This window comes from Artemia sp. Qi Xiang Cuo, chromosome 3 (assembly GCF_049724085.1).
Source record: "Artemia sp. Qi Xiang Cuo chromosome 3, ASM4972408v1, whole genome shotgun sequence".
NCBI lineage: Eukaryota > Metazoa > Arthropoda > Branchiopoda > Anostraca > Artemiidae > Artemia > Artemia sp. Qi Xiang Cuo.
In genome coordinates, this window is record NC_142796.1 from 80627171 (window position 1) to 80646807 (window position 19637).

A 19637-nucleotide genomic window follows, 5' to 3' on the forward strand; every position below is an offset into this window, starting at 1 on the left:
TTTTCTTTTAATTGGTAAGTTGTCTACTAGTGGATTAATGCGACGTGTGCATTTAAGTTGCCTTCTCGTAGACGTAAATCCTAAACGAATTTAAAAATTGGGGTTTTTCGTTTTTACAAAATACGAAAAACGAAAATACAAGTATTTACAAAATTGGGGTTTTTCTTTTGTAGTATTTAGCTGCATACTTTCTTATATAGATCATTATTAAAGGCCACTAAACCCGTTTTATTGACACTTATATTTTAAGAAGCAAAGACTAGCTTTTGTTCATATCCACTAGAGTTCTATTTTTAAGAATTTTTGAAAACTAACCGACAAGGTTTGCTTTGTGGGTCCTTTGGCTAGCAAAAGGCATATCTGTAGTCTTTGGTCCTTGTAAATGAGGCCTGAAATGGTTGTTATCATGACGTCACGTATTCTTCTCTTTATCTTTCAGCCCTCGCATGCCTGTGAGTTTCTTTCAGCGTTGTCTTCTGCTTTTAACCTTATTTTCGAAAAAAAATCCCGGTGAGTTACTATCCGTCAGTGAATTTTTCGTATATATGAGTGTATATATATATATATATATATATATATATATATATATATATATATATATATATATACACGTGCTACAATACTAGTTGCAATGCCCTTTTTAGTCTATAAGCTGCAATACAATTGGTTTGAAGAATCGACACTTCAGATCAGGAACTTGTTTTTGGAGGAAGGGTTGCCGGAATTAAAAAAGAATGTAAGCCAAACGTGAATTTTGAAAAAATGTAAGATATTAGAAGGAAATCGTAAAGACAATGACATTTTTTGGGGGGGCGGGTCCAAATGCCCTTCTCCCTCTACGAACGTACCTGCTCCAAGAAGACGTCTTTTAACTGAGACACGCTTCCATTTGCACAAAGAGATATACTGGTCAATTGCAATAGTTCTGATAACCTATATATTTAAAAAAAAATGGAGGCACTTTCATAAATTTAAGTTTATTAAATTTCGATCAAAACAAACGTAATACATTTAGGGAAGAAATAGAGAATAAATCAAACTAATACGAAGATGTAAACAGTGTTCAAATTCATTTAAAACGTCTAAAGCTATGAAGCTAAATGGCACGTAATTAAAAAGCTAAATAACTGAATACTACTAAAACTTTTTCATGATGAGACAAGACATGTGCAAACTACTCCTGATTTTGTGATACAGCGGCCCGAAAGAGCTCTTAACTGTCTCATGGGCTGAACAGTCACATTCGTATGAGACGATAGTAATTGTCTCATTGCCATGACAAGCAGCATATATCAAGTGGATAATGACGTCGCTAGTCTTACTATATGAAAAAGGAAATACTTCGGATACATAATGAAAGAATAATTATTTAATTCATAGACGTTATGGGTTGCATTTTATGTACAAATTGGCAGACGGGTTAGCTTTGTGTTCTTAGAACTATTGAATTCGGTCATATATGTGGAAATTAATAAAATATCCACCCAGGTTAATGTGGTTTCGAAAGAAAAAAAATATCGGCAAAAATACAAGTAACTTAAAATGGAATTTTAAGTCCCATTCCTCTATAGAATCTTAAAAATATTAAGTCAATCTATCCCTGGGACGGAGGGTCTCAAATTCGTATTTTCTTTCTAATTATATGAAAAATGAAAAATTTTCATAATTGAAAAAGAAAATGAAAATTTTTCATTTTTGATTAAAATAAAAAATATGTTTGCCTTCCTCCTTCTACTGTATCCACCAGTATTTTTTACTAGTAAAAAAGTGCATGTACATAACCAAACAAGTTTTCTTAGGTTGATCAGCATCCTAAAGTGCCCCTTGTACCATACACTGACAAGGGCTGACTTTGGGACTTAATGCTTAGATCTTTAGGACTCCAAAGGCTGACCTCCATGTCCTAGAGTCCCTATTCCAAAGTCGGTAACCCCTCGAAAAAACATAAATTAATTAATTATAACATAGAAATTAAATTAACTTTAAAGGCTGTGATGCTAAAATTAACACTAAGATTACCGCTATAATCGGCAATAATTTTACCAACTTAATAGGCATCAACATTTTCCAGTTAGGCTTTTTTTTTTTTTAAGCAAAAGTTCAAAAAACTACTTGAGTCTTTCACAGTAAGTTTGGTGTGCGAACTTGAGAAAATATTCCTTATGGGGAACATTCTTTCAGAAAATTATCTGTCATATAATAGAGTCCCAGAAAAAGAACAACTTCAATATTTTTTCAAAAATCGCAAGCAAGAAATGGTGCAAAAACGCAGCAACAAAATTTGACCAATAGTAACAAAAACTGATCAATATAACAAAACACAATTATTTTTTTTTGTCAAGGAAAAAAATAATAATAAAACGATTTTGGACATTGATTTTTAAGCAGAGAATACACTTTTGTTAAGAAAATCATTATCGTATGAATACAAAATTATTCACTTAGAACTATTCCGGAGATACGGCAGTTTTAATATTTTGCTGAAAATCATAATTGATAGGTGAGTTCTGAAGAGTAATTTTTGCAGCCCATATTTGAGAGCAGGATTTTTATTTTTACAACAAAAAAAATCTAAATTTAGTAGGATCTGAGACCAGACAGGCTTGATTTTTTTTTTCCTGAATGTTTAGTATATTATTTTATTCAAAAACGCACGAGCAATATTATTGTATGTGACGTCGTCCTATAAAAATAATCTATTTGGGATAAGAAATAAACAAGCTCACTCAAAGGGTCCTTACTCTGGCACAATCTAGTATCCTCATAAAAATTCGATTCTAAATTAAGGATGGACCTCGCCCGATCTCGAAGGTACAATTATACAGTCAGAGTACTTCTATTTCCTATACTTTCTGAGATGCGACCTTATCTTTAGAGGGGGTAAGACAGATTTCACCAATTTCGCATAGCAGAAACCCAGTAGACATATTATTATATGAAATCCAATACCCATTTTCTATACCCAGCACAGAATGGTTGGCAAAGACGGGAAGAAAACGGAAATCAAACAGTTCGTGGTAACGGACTGTAAGGAGTGACACGGCTCAATATTAATTGAAACTCTAAAAAATGGAATTGTGATATCAACAGATATATCAAAAGAATCGGCTTATTATACTGATTCCAAATATATAATATTCATTAAATTTGTTGTTACCCTTCAAACGCTACGAGCTTGAGAAAATTAAGAATCGTAATGAAAATCTCACCGTCAGATTCAGTATATCAGAGATCCTATCTTCAACGGTTGCAAGCTCCTATTATTTATGAAATGGTCTGTCTTCATCTATTTCTCCTGTTCCAATATGTCTTCATCTCCTTCATCTCCTGTTCCATCTATTTCTCCTGTTCCAATATGTCTTCATCTCCTTCTTCTCCTGTTCCATCTATTTCTACTGTTCCAATATGTCTTCATCTCCTTCATCTCCTGTTCCATCTATTTCTACTGTTCCAATATGTCTTCATCTCCTTCATCTCCTGTTCCATCTATTTCTACTGTTCCAATATGTCTTCATCTCCATCATCTCCTGTTCCATCTATTTCTCCTGTTCCAATAAGGAAAAAAGCCACTATTTTGCAATTTTCTTGAAAACTCACAAAATACTGATATTAGGTTTTAGAAGGACATTCGAATACATTGCCTGTCCAAAATCACAATACATATTGCAAATTTTTCAGGATTTGAAGCGTAGGATAATAGTAGAGTGGTATAAATTTACCCCATTCCACTTTTGCGATGCCATACAGGGAAATGCCTATTTGCTCATCCACTTTACCTCTCAATCACGACTCTTGCATAACTTTCGTTGCTGATTCAGGTAACCGAGCAACAATCTTATGCTTAAAGCTTTTAAAATCCATTTTTTGTTTATGATAAATTAACTCTTTCTTCATTTTTATCTTAAAAGTAAGATTTTGTTTTAAGGTGCTACATTTTTTTTCTTTCTTTTGTGATGAAGAAGATTTAGGGGAGCTGCAAGTGCCGCTCATCTTGTCTTTGATCAATTCAAATATTCTGTGCATATAACAACGCATCATCTATTTCACTTCCAAGATTAAAAAGCGGTAGTTCTTGAAAAGCGAGAATTACTGCCATTTAATTCATTTTTGCTAGACGAAGTACTCCGGGTATGTAATTCAATTTGATGTCAATATGGAATTTCGGTGCTTAAAATTTCTTATGAGAAACTTTTATTTCAGAAAGTTTTTAATTGTAATTTTCCTACCCTAAGTCGGAAGATTACAGACTTGTAACATATTAATTTATGATTGTTTTTACCACGTCAAAAAAAAAAAAATAAATTATCCAGGAATAATCAAGGTATAACCCTTTCAGAAGCTAAGCTGACCAACTCCCCTCTTTTATATTTATTACGGTTTTACTGCACTAACTGGCTCTGAACTTTGTAGATTCACAATGATGGTCCCATAACAAATAAGGACTATTTTAACAAATTGCAATCATTTCTTTGATTTTTAAAACCAAACAATACTCTTAGCCATTTGACCAATCGTATTTTAAAGACAATAAAATTCTTCACAAAGTAAATGCAAAAAAAAAATCTTGGACATTTTCTCCATTCGAGGATTAAAGCATTAAGATCAGACCAGTAATGTCCTTCTTTTATGAATGAATTCGACCCCAGATTTGTATATTCAGGTCTCAAATTTAGATCTAAATAGTTGATGGATAATACTGCAAAAACCTGATGTATGCTATCACATACAAGATTCTACAATATCCTTATGATAATATTGGCAGAAAACCACCTTGAAAGGGTAAGACTTGAGAGAAGTTAGTTAGCCTTAGAAAGTGGTAATTCGATTTGCTCCAGATCGAAGTTTTGAACTGATCAGAAGATACTCGAATCGACATAACAATCAACCTTCCGTTCTTCTAAATAGTTTTTTTTGAGGGGGGGGGGAGTCTTTTTTAGTTGCAAATACGATTACTACATTGGTGTTCAGATTCGTAATCAGAGCCATACTTATGTACATTTTTTGCTTTATTTTTGTGTTTCCTCTGAAAAAGCGAGTGATTAACTGTAAATTGCACTGAAAGGAAAGACATTTTATTAATTAGTTTCGGATCTATCCATTCACTGAGCCAGAATTGTGATATCACTAAGACCTTTCAGAGAATGATATAAATTTGCTTCAAAAATAGTAAATTTTTCGCATGTTTGTCACACCTTTTAACGCATTTTTTAATGTAAAAAAAAACTACTTTAGAAACTGCATTTTCTGAAAGTTTTTTCTTTCGGCACCATCAGAATCATCAAGTTTTTAAGGCAGTATCACGTTTCGTGAGTCAACTTGGCAACGGTTTACGTCCATAGAAATTCCTGCCGATTTCCAAAGAAAGCTACACCTCCTTTCGCTGCTTTGAGCCATGTCTTTTTAGCTTAACATATTTACTGATTTTAACCCGTTTTTCTTTTTTTTTTTTTTATTTGGTGCTACTTCTAAAAGCTGCATAAGTGTGTTTCATTAAAAATTAAACTTCCAGGTTTTCCTAAAAAAAAAATTTAGATCTGTTTGGTTGTATAAGATTCCACTTACTAGTTCAAATTCTCAGGTTTTATTACCTTTTCCTCTGTTCTTTAATAATTTGTGATAGTTTTAGTACAGTGATCACCCCTGGGGAAAAATAAATAAATAAACACGCGTCCGTGATCTTTCTTCTGGCAAAAAATACCAAATTCAACGTTTTTGCAGATAGGAGGTCGAAACCTCTACATTTCGGTTACTTTTGAGACGAGTCGCTCTTACTATACAGCTCGTTACCACGAACTGTTTGATAGTTTTGCGCAGCTGCCCCCCCCCCTTGCTCGGGCCTAGAACCGCCACTGCTAACGACTGCACTTACAGTTAGAACAATATCTTATTTCCTAGCCTTTCCTTGATCGTGAAGATATTTCTATACTCCAGCAACATAATAATCTCAAAATTTAACAGAACATTCCTTAAGTGGAAAATATCTTAAAAAAGATGTGATCGGCGTTAACGGAAAGTTACAAGTCACCGTCCGAATTAGGCAGCATAAAAATGAATGTAAGTTCCTCAGATTCGGTTCACCCTTCTGAAAATTTGCTTACTGGAGATTCATGTATAGACATTTTAAATTTCATAAAAAAAACTTATTTCATTTAATGCTCTTTTTCTTTCTGATTTGCTGATTTTAACCTCGTTTTTTTTCTATAGCCTTTTCTAAGGCTGAGTAAGTATATAAGCTAGAACACTTAATTGAACGTCAAACTTGCTACAGAATTTTGTAACGCTAATATTGACAACATACGGTTTAAGCTTATTTTCATATTGTATAAAATTTTCAGCTTCTGTTAGTAAAAAAAAAAGAAAAAATAGTAAGAAATATAATTCAAAAAATTTTTACCCTGTAGAATTACGAGGATTTATATCTAAATTTTATATTTATATAATTGCATAATTTTATATTCATAAAAATTGAGTAGATCTAAAAAGCCGAAAATTGAAGTTTAAAACACAAGGCAACAAAGACTACACCAATCATCAGTGGAATTAAAATGGCCTTGATAGCACTCACTAAATGCCCCCTGGGATTAACCTTCGGAGCCGGGTTCAACTGCAAGTCATATAAGTTTTGTATTAGTCTCTGAAACTTTCATTACTCTTATTACTGGCACTATTTTTAGCTGCATTACATCAATAACGTCTTCCGTCACCACTACGCAGCTGAATTATTACACCACCGGATTCTCTTGGTCGAACTTCGACGTAGCTATAATCGTTCCCATGGGATCTCTTTCCGTCTCTCTCTTTGTAGCTAAAAATAAAAAATGAATGAACATGCCCAAACAGTATAACAAGAATTAACAGATTTTTTTGTCCTTCTTAGCTTACATTTTGAGAAGAGATAAAACTAGGCTCTTTGAACCTTGGTTTTTATTTTGGGTTTTAAATTTAGTTTTATTGGCTTCCTTGGTTTAGTTTTTCCTATAGCCGAATATTCGCTAAGATGTTATTTTAGTCACTGTCATAATAGAAAGTTCTCATTCCTTATAAATTCTGGTTTTTCGCAAAAATTAGAAATCTTTCAGCAGTTAAGCCAGGTAACATTCATTGTAATTTTTGTATGAATAAAAATCATACACCTGATTTATAAATATTGAGTACTTGTCAATTAGCTGGAACCCAAACAATATATTGTATACGGAAGATGCTTAAGAAACTAGTCAAACGGGTTTCTTACAAAAGAGAATTGTTTTTTTGGGGAGGGGGGGTGTGGATTAGGTTACGTATTTAATATATGCTATGCTTTAGCCCCTAGTATGCAAATATATAGCCCAAATTTTTTTTTAAACTATTATGTTTTCATCATATTTTTTTTTATTTCATTAACATTAACCAAACTTGGCTTCTTGCGTGGGTTCCAGCTAATTGACAACTACCAAATACTAATAATAAAATTGTATTTGCGGAAGGATTTTCAAAAAAATAAAAGCTAAAAAAATAGACCAGTTGAACGAAAAATAGAATAATAACCAATTTAAGACCACGGTAGTTCTAATGCAAATTATTTCCGGGTAAACAAACAAAAGAACCCCGAAACGATTCAGCACCTGTGCTAGTCTTTTGTGGTTTCTCTAGAGCTTAAGTTTGAAGCTGATCAACCGCTCGTTCAAACTAAAGTCCATTTTTTTTTATTAAAAATCCCTTGGTGTTCTAAAAATGTGCAAGTTTCTTTTGTAAACAGTCAACAAAATCCATTTGGCTTTGTTTTGGTTTATTGTCCTCAGCTTTTAAACTTGCACATTGTTCTCCGTCCAATACGTGAGATACAAATTAAACCTGTTCTCACAAAAGCTGAAAATCTGGTTTTGCTCTGATTTACACTTAAAGCTTTAATTGACGAAAAATAGGGGGGAGGAGTGAATTTTTTCAGAACATAAGGCGGGGGGCAGTTTTGCTGTTTTTCTTTATTTCTTTTTTAATAAGAATACCGAAAAGAGAAATCGTTCAGTCAAAAATTTTCAGCTAAGGGGAAGAGGAGGTCAAAAATTCAGGGTGGGGGGGGGGCACTGCCCCCCTGAAATCGACACAACTGTGTAAATATTTTAAAATGTGATGCATGTTTTTCAGCTTTGGAAACGACGCTACAATGCACGTAACATACTGTGGAACTTGACGTTTACTTATAGCCACATAATGAAATCAGGCCCCCATCCTCCCCATATTTTCTATATTTACCCATATCAACAAATTTACACTTACAGAATGAACAAAAAAAATGGGCAACAGCTTAGCAAAAATACCAAAAATCATAAAAGCATAAGCTATCATAAAAGGTATAATTTTAGAAGCAGATTAGATGATACAAAAGAAAGTTCCGAAAATAGTATAAATTATCATATAAATGATTTATTCAGGGAGTGTTTGGGAGCCCATTGGACCTATAATTTCGGCATAATTACAATTGGACCTAAAATTAAAATTTACCTCATGCTGGATGCACATTTTTACCCTTCGGTTCATAAGGCTTGGCCAAAAGCCCTTCCGATACGCCCTTTCTTCCAAAATGGTATAGGGTTGAAATATTGGTATCTCTCTTGTTGAAATACTGATATTACCCAAGCCCTTAAGCCGTTCTGTGCCCAAGGATTGGCTCCAGCCTATCCCTGATGTCTTCCTCTTTTTGAGATACCGATATTATTTATGCCTTAAAATTATTATGTGCTGAGCCCTTAGCCCCAGGCTTCCTTTGTCCAAAAAAAAGCAAAAAATTCCTTTTTATGAAAATAATCAAATTATTTTAAACTAGAGAGAATAAAAGAAGTTAGGAGTAGCGTAAATACCTAGATCGACTATGAGTAGTATTCTCAGAGCTTTCAACGACCTCCATTGTGTATCCATCCTTTGTTGGTACTGTCTTTTTAGAATAGCGTTGGACATAGTCGGTTTCAGCATCGCCAAAAGTCTGAGGTTTGTTTGACTTCACACGGATAGTTTCACTAAAATTTTCAGGTGGAGGAGAGCGAAGAGGTGCTATCAGATCACGCCGGGAGTTGAAGGAGCTGGCAGGAACTGGTGTACTTCCTATTAAACAATAACATAAACTTAGAAAAAATATATATACTGCATTTTTTATTGAAACACTGAAGATTTGTATCATTATTTATGATGCCTGGCCACAAGGTCGTATCCAGGGGGAGGTTATTGGGTTAGAACCCCTTCCGCTTAAAATGTCTGTCCAACTCGTAAAAACATGACAAAAATGCATACAATTTTTTGTGTGCCCTTTTTAAAGTTCTTTTTGCGCCCCCCGCCCGAAAAGCTTTTTATTGCTTAAAAAAAAATAGAGTTGTGAGAAAGAGTCAAACTTTAGCGTAAAGAGCGAGGCGTTGAGGAGGGGACAGCCCCTTTCATATACGGAATAATTTCTGTTCGTTTTAACTTTAATGTCGCTCCTTACTTTCAGTTAAAAAAAACTTGTTTTTTTTTTAATTTAATTTTTGATCGTTTTTTAATGTATGCAGGTTTTGATTTTGGTTCACCGTATATGAATAATTAAAGCAAAATTTGTATATTAATTGTACTTTAATTTGGTTGAATGGCTTTCTCGAAAGTTGTTTAATTTTATTTATGAAGGTTTTTATTAGTAACAAATAAGCGTAACCTACGAAATAACTTACGTTACGAACTTCTGTATTCATATATTTTTAATACGTATATCAGGGGGTTCGCCTCCTAGTCAGATACCTCGGTCTTTACGCTATAATTCGAATTGTGTTCCAATTCTTTAAAAATGACCCCTTAATCACAGCCGTTAATTAGAATTTCAGATCGTTTTTTTAAATAATGCTGGGAAACCCAGTGCCCCCTTCATAGCAATGTCCCTTCCCCCATGGAAAGATCCTCCTATGTAATCCCCGACACCCCCCCCCCCACACACACACACTACCAGAAAAAATCCTCCCTGAAAACGTCTGTATACTTCCCAATAACCAATACTATATGTAAACATTGGGTAAAGTTCATGACTTTCAGCCGTTCCCCCGGGGACTTTGGGGGATTAAGTCATTCTAAAAGATATAGTTACTATATTTTCGACCATGCTGAAGAAAATGGATATCTCAAAATTTTGATCGGGTGAATTAGGGGGAAAAAACGAGCGTGGGAGGGGGACTATCTGCCCTCAATTTTTTGGTCACTTAAAAAGGGCACTAGAACTTAAAATTTCAGTTCGAATGAGCCCTGTCATGATATTCTAGGATCACTGGATCGATACGATCACCCCTGGGAAAAAAAAATAAACACGCATCCCTGATCTTTCTTCTGGCAAAAAATACAAAATTCCGCATTTTTGCAGGTAGAAGCTTGAAACCACAAAAATAGAGTTCTCTAATACGCTGAACAGATTCAGCGTATCTGATGGTGTGGTTTTCATCAAGACTCTATAGTTTTTAGTGAGTGTTTCCCCTTTTTTCGAAAACCAGGATAATATTCTAAGACGCGTAGTTTTTGATGGGTACGACTAAACTTGATGAAACTTATATCTTTGAAATCAGCATAAAAATCTGATTTTTTTTATGTGTCTATTGGTATCAAAATTCCGTTACTATTGAGCCGGGTCGCTCTTTACTTACAGTTTGTTACCACGAGCTGTTTTATAAGTGAGGTCGAACGAACAATAATTTGAAAACATTTTATCCCTAATACTTCAATACTTCACAAGCAATTGAACTTCTCTTAGTTTTTCACAGTGTGAATATTTTTCATTGAAAATAATGCTACGACTCGACTAAGAATCATAGCTATCTCGTTGGTTTCTTCTTTATCCTTTGGCCAATTCTCTCTATCGTTTTCTATTCTGTTGGTTCCTTCTTTATCTTTTGGCTTATCTTATTTATCGTTTTTTATATCTTTGGTTTCCTCTATATCCCGTTTATTCTTTGCCGTATCCTCTTTTTCCTTTTCTATCACGCTGGTTCCCTCTTTATCCTCTTTATTCTTTGGCTTATCGTCTTTATTATTTTCTATCTCTTTGGTTTTTTCTTTATCCTTTGGCTCATCCTATGTATCCTTTTCTGTGTCATCGGTTCCCTCTGTACTGTTTATCCTTTGGCTTATCCTTTCAGTTGGTTTCCTCTTTTTCTTTCCACCTATCCTCTTTATCGTTTTCTATCTTGTTGGTTTTTTCTTTTTAGTAGTTGGGTATTGATGTTAATAAAACTCTAAGATCCATCCCGACTTTATTGATTGCAATAATTTATTCTTAAACTGTTGCAAATTCAGCCAGATATAATAGAAAGTCTTTCGCTGTATTTTGCTCGGTTTCGCAGATTATTCGGCTTGGTTTCTTTCTGGAATTCATCCTCTTCTTCATAATAAAGATATCCGTTCTAGCCGATCGTATTATTTCCAGCTTTTCAATCTTTTATCGCTTATGCCGCTACGCTATAAACGTCAGAACTTTATATTTGTATATGGACTCTCAGCTATCGTAGATATCGGTTTGAAACTTACTGGGCTTGATGATAAACTAATCCAGTGCAAATCCAAGAATTTGGTACCCAATGTGCCCTTACGTCTCTGATTTAGCTTTTAGGGTTCGTTCTCTTTTGAAGCGTTTATTCCTTTCTTTTTACTGCTACGTTGCTACTGCGTTGTTTTACTGCTTTGTTGTTGTTGGGGATTGAAAGTAAATAAATATTATTATATTCAAATAACGTTCGGTCCTTTTTCACATTACGAAAGATTATCAATAATAGCCACGTATTATGTTATGAACTTATATTTGTCACGAAATGTGGTTTATAATAAATAAAAGTTGATCGTGGTTGCAGCGCTAGCTGGAACCTAGTAAAGAAAGAATCTCGGCAAATATTAACACAATATTAATCATTTTGAAACTAAATGGGATCGAGATAAAAAGTACACCAATGGAAACGCCATAGCAGAAAACTCTGTACATGGAACTTACTTTCCCCTGGCTTGAACAACAAGAAGAATCACTTTTTTGCATAGGAAGCACTTGTGTAATCTCTTTTTTCCTTTTTTTCCTTCGATGCTAGCGGGGCACTGGAACATCATAGAGAGCTGTTTAAAGGCTGATAAGATTCAAGCTCAAACTATCCTACCACAAACCAATGAGAATTTGGTTTATTACTTAATTCTATTCATGTTTGTTTAATGGTTTACGTTAAGTTCTTCCCAATAAACTCCTACCAATTCTTTCTTATCCACAAGTCCTTTATTCCAAATAATTGTAGTTCTTTTTTTAAGAATTTCCGGGCTCATCTTACTTCGTTTCAATAACTTTTTTTTTAATAATTCTTGTACGTTAAACCCCTTTATTGTCTGCTTCTTTATAGTTTTTAATTTAGTTCTTTCTTTTTGGTTTGCTTCATTGACTTACAGAGACATTAATAAAGATCGGATTTTCCTCTAAAAATTTCTTTACATAAAGTTTAAGATCTCCTTCCTCTGCCTCACTCTCGCACATTCACTCTCATTCACTTCTTTTCTCTCTTTAGAATAAACTATTATTATTTCAGACAATCTAGTAACTTACCAGAGCTGTAAGGGGATTTCGCTCTTTCAAGCGTTTTCGAAGAGACAGGTGAATACAGATTATTACGTGAGCCAGTACCATATCCAGAACTTTGATTTGGACCAAGAGACTGATACGATTTTGCATTTGTTGAGTAGCTAAGTGCTGTCACTGGTGCATAGTATTGACCTCGAGTGCCCTCAGGTGTCCTAAAAGAAACGCTGGTAAAAAAAATATGCCAGAAGAGAAATTGTGGAGAAAAAAAACCTGGAAAACTGTAAATCTTGGGGACAGAAAAAGTTTCTGGTCCTACTAATATTAAAACCTGCTTTGCAATCAAGACAACTTTTAATTTAGGAAGTAGAAATATAAACTAACAAAAACGAAATTAAACACTAAAAAATAAACAGTGTAAAACGATAAAGCACATAAGGCATAGACTTGCCCAAAGGTGTTGTAATAAATACTTTCAAATCTTTGCTTAAATATTAAGCCAACAATATCATCTCGATTCCAACAACCTACCTAAACGGGTTACTTTTTTTTCACCCAAAACATAGAATTAAAATCCATAGATAACTAAGAGTATGCACATGCTGTAAAAATAAATTCATTTTTGCCCACTTTCAAATTCGTACAGAAGGATGCGGAGCATAAAAGATCTGAAAAAATGTGAACCCTTTATATTTAACGATTTAACAATTTGAACGCTTATTTTCAGATGCTTTAGCGGGTATAAAACATTATTCAGTCATACCCACGTAAAATCCGAATAGAGTAGGGGGAGTATATCAATGTCAATCATCAGGTACGTCGACAAAATATACAGATCACATACTAAACTTGATGACGCACATAATTGATCACTGGCGGTTCTAATATTATTCAGATGGGCTTTAAAATGAAGTTATTTGGTATACCTTTCCAAATGGGAATAAGATTTCTCTATTCAAAACCTTGATATCGAAAAAATTTTTGATGGAATGGTATCAATTTTAAATTGACTTACTTATGACTTATGTCCCATCCGTCCTTGAAGGTCGTTTTGGGGCCTCTTCTTTAACCAGTTCACTGATGTGCCTCCTGTAGGTGCTTCTGTTGTCGGCCAGCCGGCAGAGTTGTGGCAGGTTGTAAGGTGAGAAGTTTTTTTTCCATCTCTTCGGAGGCCGACCTCTGAGTCGAGAACCGTGTACTCGTCCATCGAAGGTTATCTTCGGGAGACGAGTGCTAGCCATGCGTAGGGTATGTCCAAGCCATTTGAGTTGTTGTAGTTTTATTTTGTCCAGTATTGTAAATTCAGAATTTCAGATTATGGAGAAGCTTGGAGTTGGAGATTCTGTCGTGGAAGATGATACCAGCGATGCGTCATTGGGATTTGGTTTCAAATGCAGCTAGGCGGCGTTGATCGTCTGTTTAAGTGTCCAGCATTCACAGGTATAGATGGCGATCGGACTAATGATGGAGTAGAAAAGTCTCATTTTGAGAATTGTTTTTAAGTTTTTATTCCTCCGGATGGGCATCGGAGCTTTAAAACTAGGGTTCGCAAGTGTCAGACGTCTCTTGACGTCTTTGAGTTGGTTGTTATCAGAAGTAAGTGAGCTCCCAAGGTAGGCGAAGCCTTCCACCCACTCAATGGTACCTTCACCAAGCTGGTTGCTGAGATTTACCTGTGAATTAAATTTGCATGAACAGCGCATGGCTTTCGTTTTTGAGGTATTGATTGCCATCCCGAAGAGGTTGGTGGACGAGTGAACGCTGCTAGCCTGAGATTGTAGATCTTGAAGGGACTCGGCTATTAGGACTATGTCATCAGCATATGCTAGTTTGTCTATCACCGCTCCTCCGACAAGGGCGCCGGGTGGGTTGTCTGTGAGTGAAAGGGCTGCAGTTAGGAAGAGATTGAACAGCTCCGGTGATTTAGGCAACCTTGAAGTACTCCGCTAGAGGTTTCGAAGCTCTTGGTAAGTCCTTTCCCAGTCATGACGCGGCTACTGAACTTCTTATACATGTCTTTGATCAGCGAGGTCAGGTTGGATGGGATGTCAAAGTGAAGAAGGATGTGCCATAGACCTTTTTTCCATATCCGATCGAAAGCTTGTTTAAAGTTTAGGAAAAGGTGATAGATGCTGCGGCCAAGTTCGCTCTACTTTTCCATGATCTGCCAAACAGTGAATATCTGATCAATTGTTGATCTATTAGGTCGGAAGTCGGCTTGGTATTCTGGAATGACCATTGAGGAAATGGATCGCATACGCCCGAGCATGACTCTTGTGAGGATTTTTGCTGCGTGGCTGGTAAGACTTATTGTGCGGTAGTTGTCGCAGACAGCTTTAGAGCCTTTCTTATGAAGGAGGATTATCGTGGCTTCGCACGAAGGTGAGGGGAAGTGACATTTTACCCAAACAGCTGCGGCAATTTTGTGGTAAAGGTCAAGGAGTGGTTTGCAGTTTACTTTCAGTAGTTCGGGCTGGATTCCATCGGGGCCGGCAGCTTTGTTTGTTCTCAAGTCTCTGATAGCTCCTTCTATTTCAGAGTGAAGAGGGGGAGGACTTGGATCTGTAGGGGTTATAGGGAAAGTGTCGATAATTGTTGGGTCTGGGTGGAAGTCCAGATTCAGTTTATTTTTAAAATGGTTTTTCCATCCAGAGCGGATTCCGTCTGTGGATTGTATTTGGTTTCCATGTTCGCCGAGAAGGGAGAACGCTTTGATGTACTTCTTTTTAGCCAATTCCCGCACTCTTCTATACATGTAGTGGGGGTCTCCTTTCTTGAAGGCCGATTCACATTGATCACCGTTTCTTTAATAAAAGCACGATGAGCACGTCTGATGGTTTTCTCAACAGCTCGTTTGAGTTGCTTGTATCGGTCCCTGCTTTCTTTATCTTGCTTGTTCGTGAGTTGGCGCTTTTCGTCGCAGAGTGAGATGATCTCGTCTGTTATCCAAGGTTTCTGAATGTTTTTTCGGGTACCCAGTGTGGAATGAGCGACATCACATGATTTTTGTGCTGCTGGCCACCAGGTTGTCGATGTCTTCCTTAGACAGGGTAAGTGGGGATTTGGACGTGAGTTCCGAATTTTTTTCAAATAGACTGGTGATAGATGTCAAATGGGTGTGTTCGTCGTTCAGTAGATCTGCTCGATAGTGGGAGGTTTTCTGAGATAACTTTGATACTGTTTCAAGTCTTGTTTTGAACCTAGACAGGACAAGCGACTGGTTGCTGTCAAAATCGCCACCAGCTAGCTTGACTGTGTCTAGGACGGACGTTTTCCAACGTCTAGACACGAGGATGTAGTCTATTAGGTTTTCCATCCGGTGAGGTCCAGGATGTTTTACGACGAGGTATGTGCTTGAACAGTGTGTTTGTAATGACTAAATCGCTGTCTCTGCAGAATTCGATAAGGCGTTCTCCTCTTCTGTTCATTCTTCCATGGCCAAATTTGCCCATTACATCTTCGTGTCCTGTGTGGTTTTTTCCGATGATGGCATTGAAGTCACCAATGACAAAGATTATGTCCTTTTTAGGAACAGAATCGACCAGACTTTGAAGCTGGAGATAGAAGTTTTCAGACTCTTCGTCGTCTCTGCTGGAATCCGGAGCGTCTACTTGGATAATTGTGAGGTTGGTGGGTGGACCTTTCAGGCGGATCATGATGATCCGTTCCGTGAGGGGGATTACGGAGATGAAGGATTTTCTGGTTTTATTAGACAGTACGAAACCTACACCTTGTCGATGTTTCTCATCATTACGTCTTGAAAGCCGAAGGGTGACATCTTCGAGTTTCTCTTCACCAATGACTGGAACATAGGTGTTGGCAAGACCAAGAACATGCCAGTTGTACCGTGGTATCTTTCATAGGAGTTGGTCTATTTTCCCTTGTTTAGCAAGGATTCTAGTGTTGAAGGTACCTATTGACATAGTTATTTTTGGAGAAACAGTAGCCTCCAGGGTTGGAGTTGTCAACGTAGATATATTCGCGCGATTCACGATTGTCGAGTCGTCGGCTGCCCCGGACGCGGTATCTCTTAACGCAATATCGTCGGTTACCCCGGACGCGGTAGCACTGGTTCTCATATTTGAGAACCAGATACATATAAGAACTAGATACACTATAAGAATCTAATTGACGCCTATGATGCACCTATCTAATTGATGCACCTATGTTAATGAAAAGATAACTGTGTCTATAGTATTTGCCAAACTTAAAAAAAAACGCTGTCACGCTTTAAAGTGAAGTCAAATGTTTTTTTTTTGTAAATAGCTACATAAATCTTTTTTAATAAATAAAAGAAGCGTAAACTAATCAAACCTTGTAGTCAATACTTCATTCACTTCCAAAGGTCCTAGTGAGCTGAATTGCAAGCTCACTGACGTCAAATAAAATATACTTAACAGATCCAGAACCCTTATAATGACCCCCCCCCCAACCCAGCTAAATTAATGTCCGAAGCTCTTATACAAAAAAAGCGATTTAAAGTCGAAAACTTATTCTTGTCGGAGCTTATACACAGCTAATCTGTTTTGAAGGAGAGAAGGGGTGGTCAGTTCAAGAAGCATTAGCTTTATAGCAAGCAATAGCTTTTTAGTCTGGAAAAAGCTTTATAGCTTCTTGGTTCGTAAAGATTTACTACAGAAAAAGAAAGTATTCTAAAATAGAAACAAAAGGATTTTATATCAAAACTGAAAACTGTCTGAATTACTTTTTTTTCATAATTTTTCATAATATAGCTTTCACTCAAATTTTCAACGATTAACAACTATTTAAAGATAACTTGCATCTCTTGACCGAGCAACATTTTCTTTTATAGTTTCAAAATTTTCCTGTTAGCAGGAATTTTTTTGTAAATTTGGAGATAAACACTTAAACTTACCGTTGTGCTTCCCGTAAGCCATTCCCGTAAGTTGATGAAAATATGAGAAGTTGAAATTTTATTTTTCTATCACAGTATCTCTTACCTATTCAATGCTGGAGTACTTGTATATACATGATCGAAACGATCTTTTCGAGCGTAGTCTCGTTTAGCATCTGGAGAAGAAGGAGGACTCTCAGCCTTAACTAAAGGAGGAGGTGGAGAGTCAGGTACTTTATTCATTCTAGTAGAATCAACCTAAAAAAAACGCGTTTTAACTCAATGTTTTACCATCTCTACTAGAAGCCCCAAGAAGGAGCCTCTCAGATGGAGAATAAAAGGGAAGAAGAAGGGCTCTTAGCTTTAGCTAATGGAGAAACTGGAGAATCGGGTGCTTTATTCTTTCTGGTAGAATCAATCTGAAAACGATGATTATTTAATTCAATGTACATAAAAAGGGAATTACAGATTAGGTATCGAATAAGACCCAGCAGACCCTCAATATATTTCGTAAAGTATTTTTTAATAAGATGAAACTGACATCACTGGCTTTGCTTAACATAATGAAAATCATCCAATACCCTGATTTTTAGGTAAAAATGAAAAGCAGGCAAGGCTTAAAATGACGAAAGAAAAATAAAACCTGTTATAAAGAAGTTTGCAACAATCGTTTCTATTACTAAACTACCGGCACAACCAGTCGGAAGATAAAAAAAATATAGCGTACTCTATTGTGAGAGTACAATAGATATACAATAGAATAATAGCGGACGGCACTATTTAGTCTTACCACATGTAGCAAGATACATTTAAGACTGCTTGAAATCAGACTAAGCAGCCTGGTTAAGACTGTTTAATCTTACCACCTGTAGCAAGATACGTTTTACCCATTTTCTCTTCAAGCCTAAATTCTTACCTGATTTCCAGATTCTTCATTTCCATGAAGCGTCATGTATAGTTCTGGAGCAGTTCTTAGCAAGCTCTGTAAATACTTCTGTCTTTTTTCGTCAGTAGAAGAGGTTGGCGACAATGTCTGCTTTCTTGATAGCGGATGAGACTGTTTAATCTTACCGCCAATCACGCGTGGCAAAGTCGAAGAATCTTTTGGAAGAGATTGTTCAAAAAGCTGCTTTTTCTGTTGGACTCCTGCGCTTAAGCGAATTTCCCCAACTGTTTTCTCCCTTCTTAAAGGGGGCTGGGGGCTATTTTCCTTTCTTTCTGTTTGGGAGCGGTAAGAATTTTCTGGATTTAGGGAGAGCCTTTTAAAACTGTTGTCGCGTTCTAGTGTTCTAAAGGGTTGCGAAAGGTTAACAGTGCTTTTGCTTATAGTCTTAGCTGGGTTATTTGTTGGTCCATTCAGATCAATTTGCTTTTCAGTATGATAATATACATTTTTTATTTCTTTATTTTCGGCACGTTTCCTTGGGAGTGTATAAAGTGCGGCATTCTCATATTTTCTCTCTAGTTCGTTATCACCTTTCGTCAGGTCAACTTGACTCTTGCTTATACTAGAAATTATTCCCGGACTTTTAAGAAGTTCATCATTTGAATTGAACGTAACTTTAAACGGTTCAAATCGGGGTAGTGGACGAACTTTATGCTGCTTCTGCTGAAAGCTCTGACTTCGAGAAACTCTTGGAGGAGGTTTCATTTCTCTTGTTTCAAATTTTAAATCATTCTTCCTTTCACCATATACAAATTTCTCTTTTGGGCTTTCTGGTGGCGTAAAGTGCTTTTTCGGTGATCTTGGAAGAGTCTGTGACCTCAAGACATAATCACTATCAACAGCAGCATTAACCTTATTATTATATTCTTCAATTCTTCTTTGAGCTGTGGCGGAAGATTTGACCTTGTTATTGTCCTCTACTTTTATCTTTCTGTTGTCGTTGACTTCATTTCTAAAGTCGTTTCCGAGCTCTCCAAGGTAATAACTTTTCGAAGGGCGTTTCCTATCCAAAGTTTGGGTTTCAAATGAGTTGGTCTGCGTTCCAGAGTCAGCTTTCTGCTTGTGCTTTCTTCGCATTGGCCGGACAGGAGGTGACTTCTCTTCTTCAATGGAATGTTTTATCGTTGTCTCTGGTAGTGGCTGAAAAAAAAAGTATTTAGAAAAATGTACTAACAGCTGATAGAGATAATAAATTTTAGTGAATATGTTTCAGGAAAATAGTGCTTGTGTGTCGAGTTATTATTCTCAAACTCTTAAGAAGTTAAAAGAACCAAAAAAACAAAATTATTCCCTTTGGAGGAAAAGCCCTT

General features: G+C 36.1%; 1 protein-coding gene across 1 annotated transcript in view; it reads right to left on the minus strand.

The window, feature by feature from the left end:
- Nucleotides 1-6420: 6420 nt before the first annotated feature.
- The window catches only part of LOC148954604 (uncharacterized), a 97740-nt gene continuing 84523 nt past the window's right edge, over nt 6421-19637 (minus strand). The window contains exons 14-18 of the mRNA XM_089086642.1: nt 18298-19467; nt 17488-17639; nt 12554-12741; nt 8835-9075; nt 6421-6805 (exon numbers count right to left, since the gene is read on the minus strand). Of these exons, the coding sequence (XP_088942768.1) occupies nt 6685-6805; nt 8835-9075; nt 12554-12741; nt 17488-17639; nt 18298-19467 (1872 nt within the window). The 3' untranslated portion in view covers nt 6421-6684. The remainder of the gene's footprint in view (nt 6806-8834; nt 9076-12553; nt 12742-17487; nt 17640-18297; nt 19468-19637) is intronic.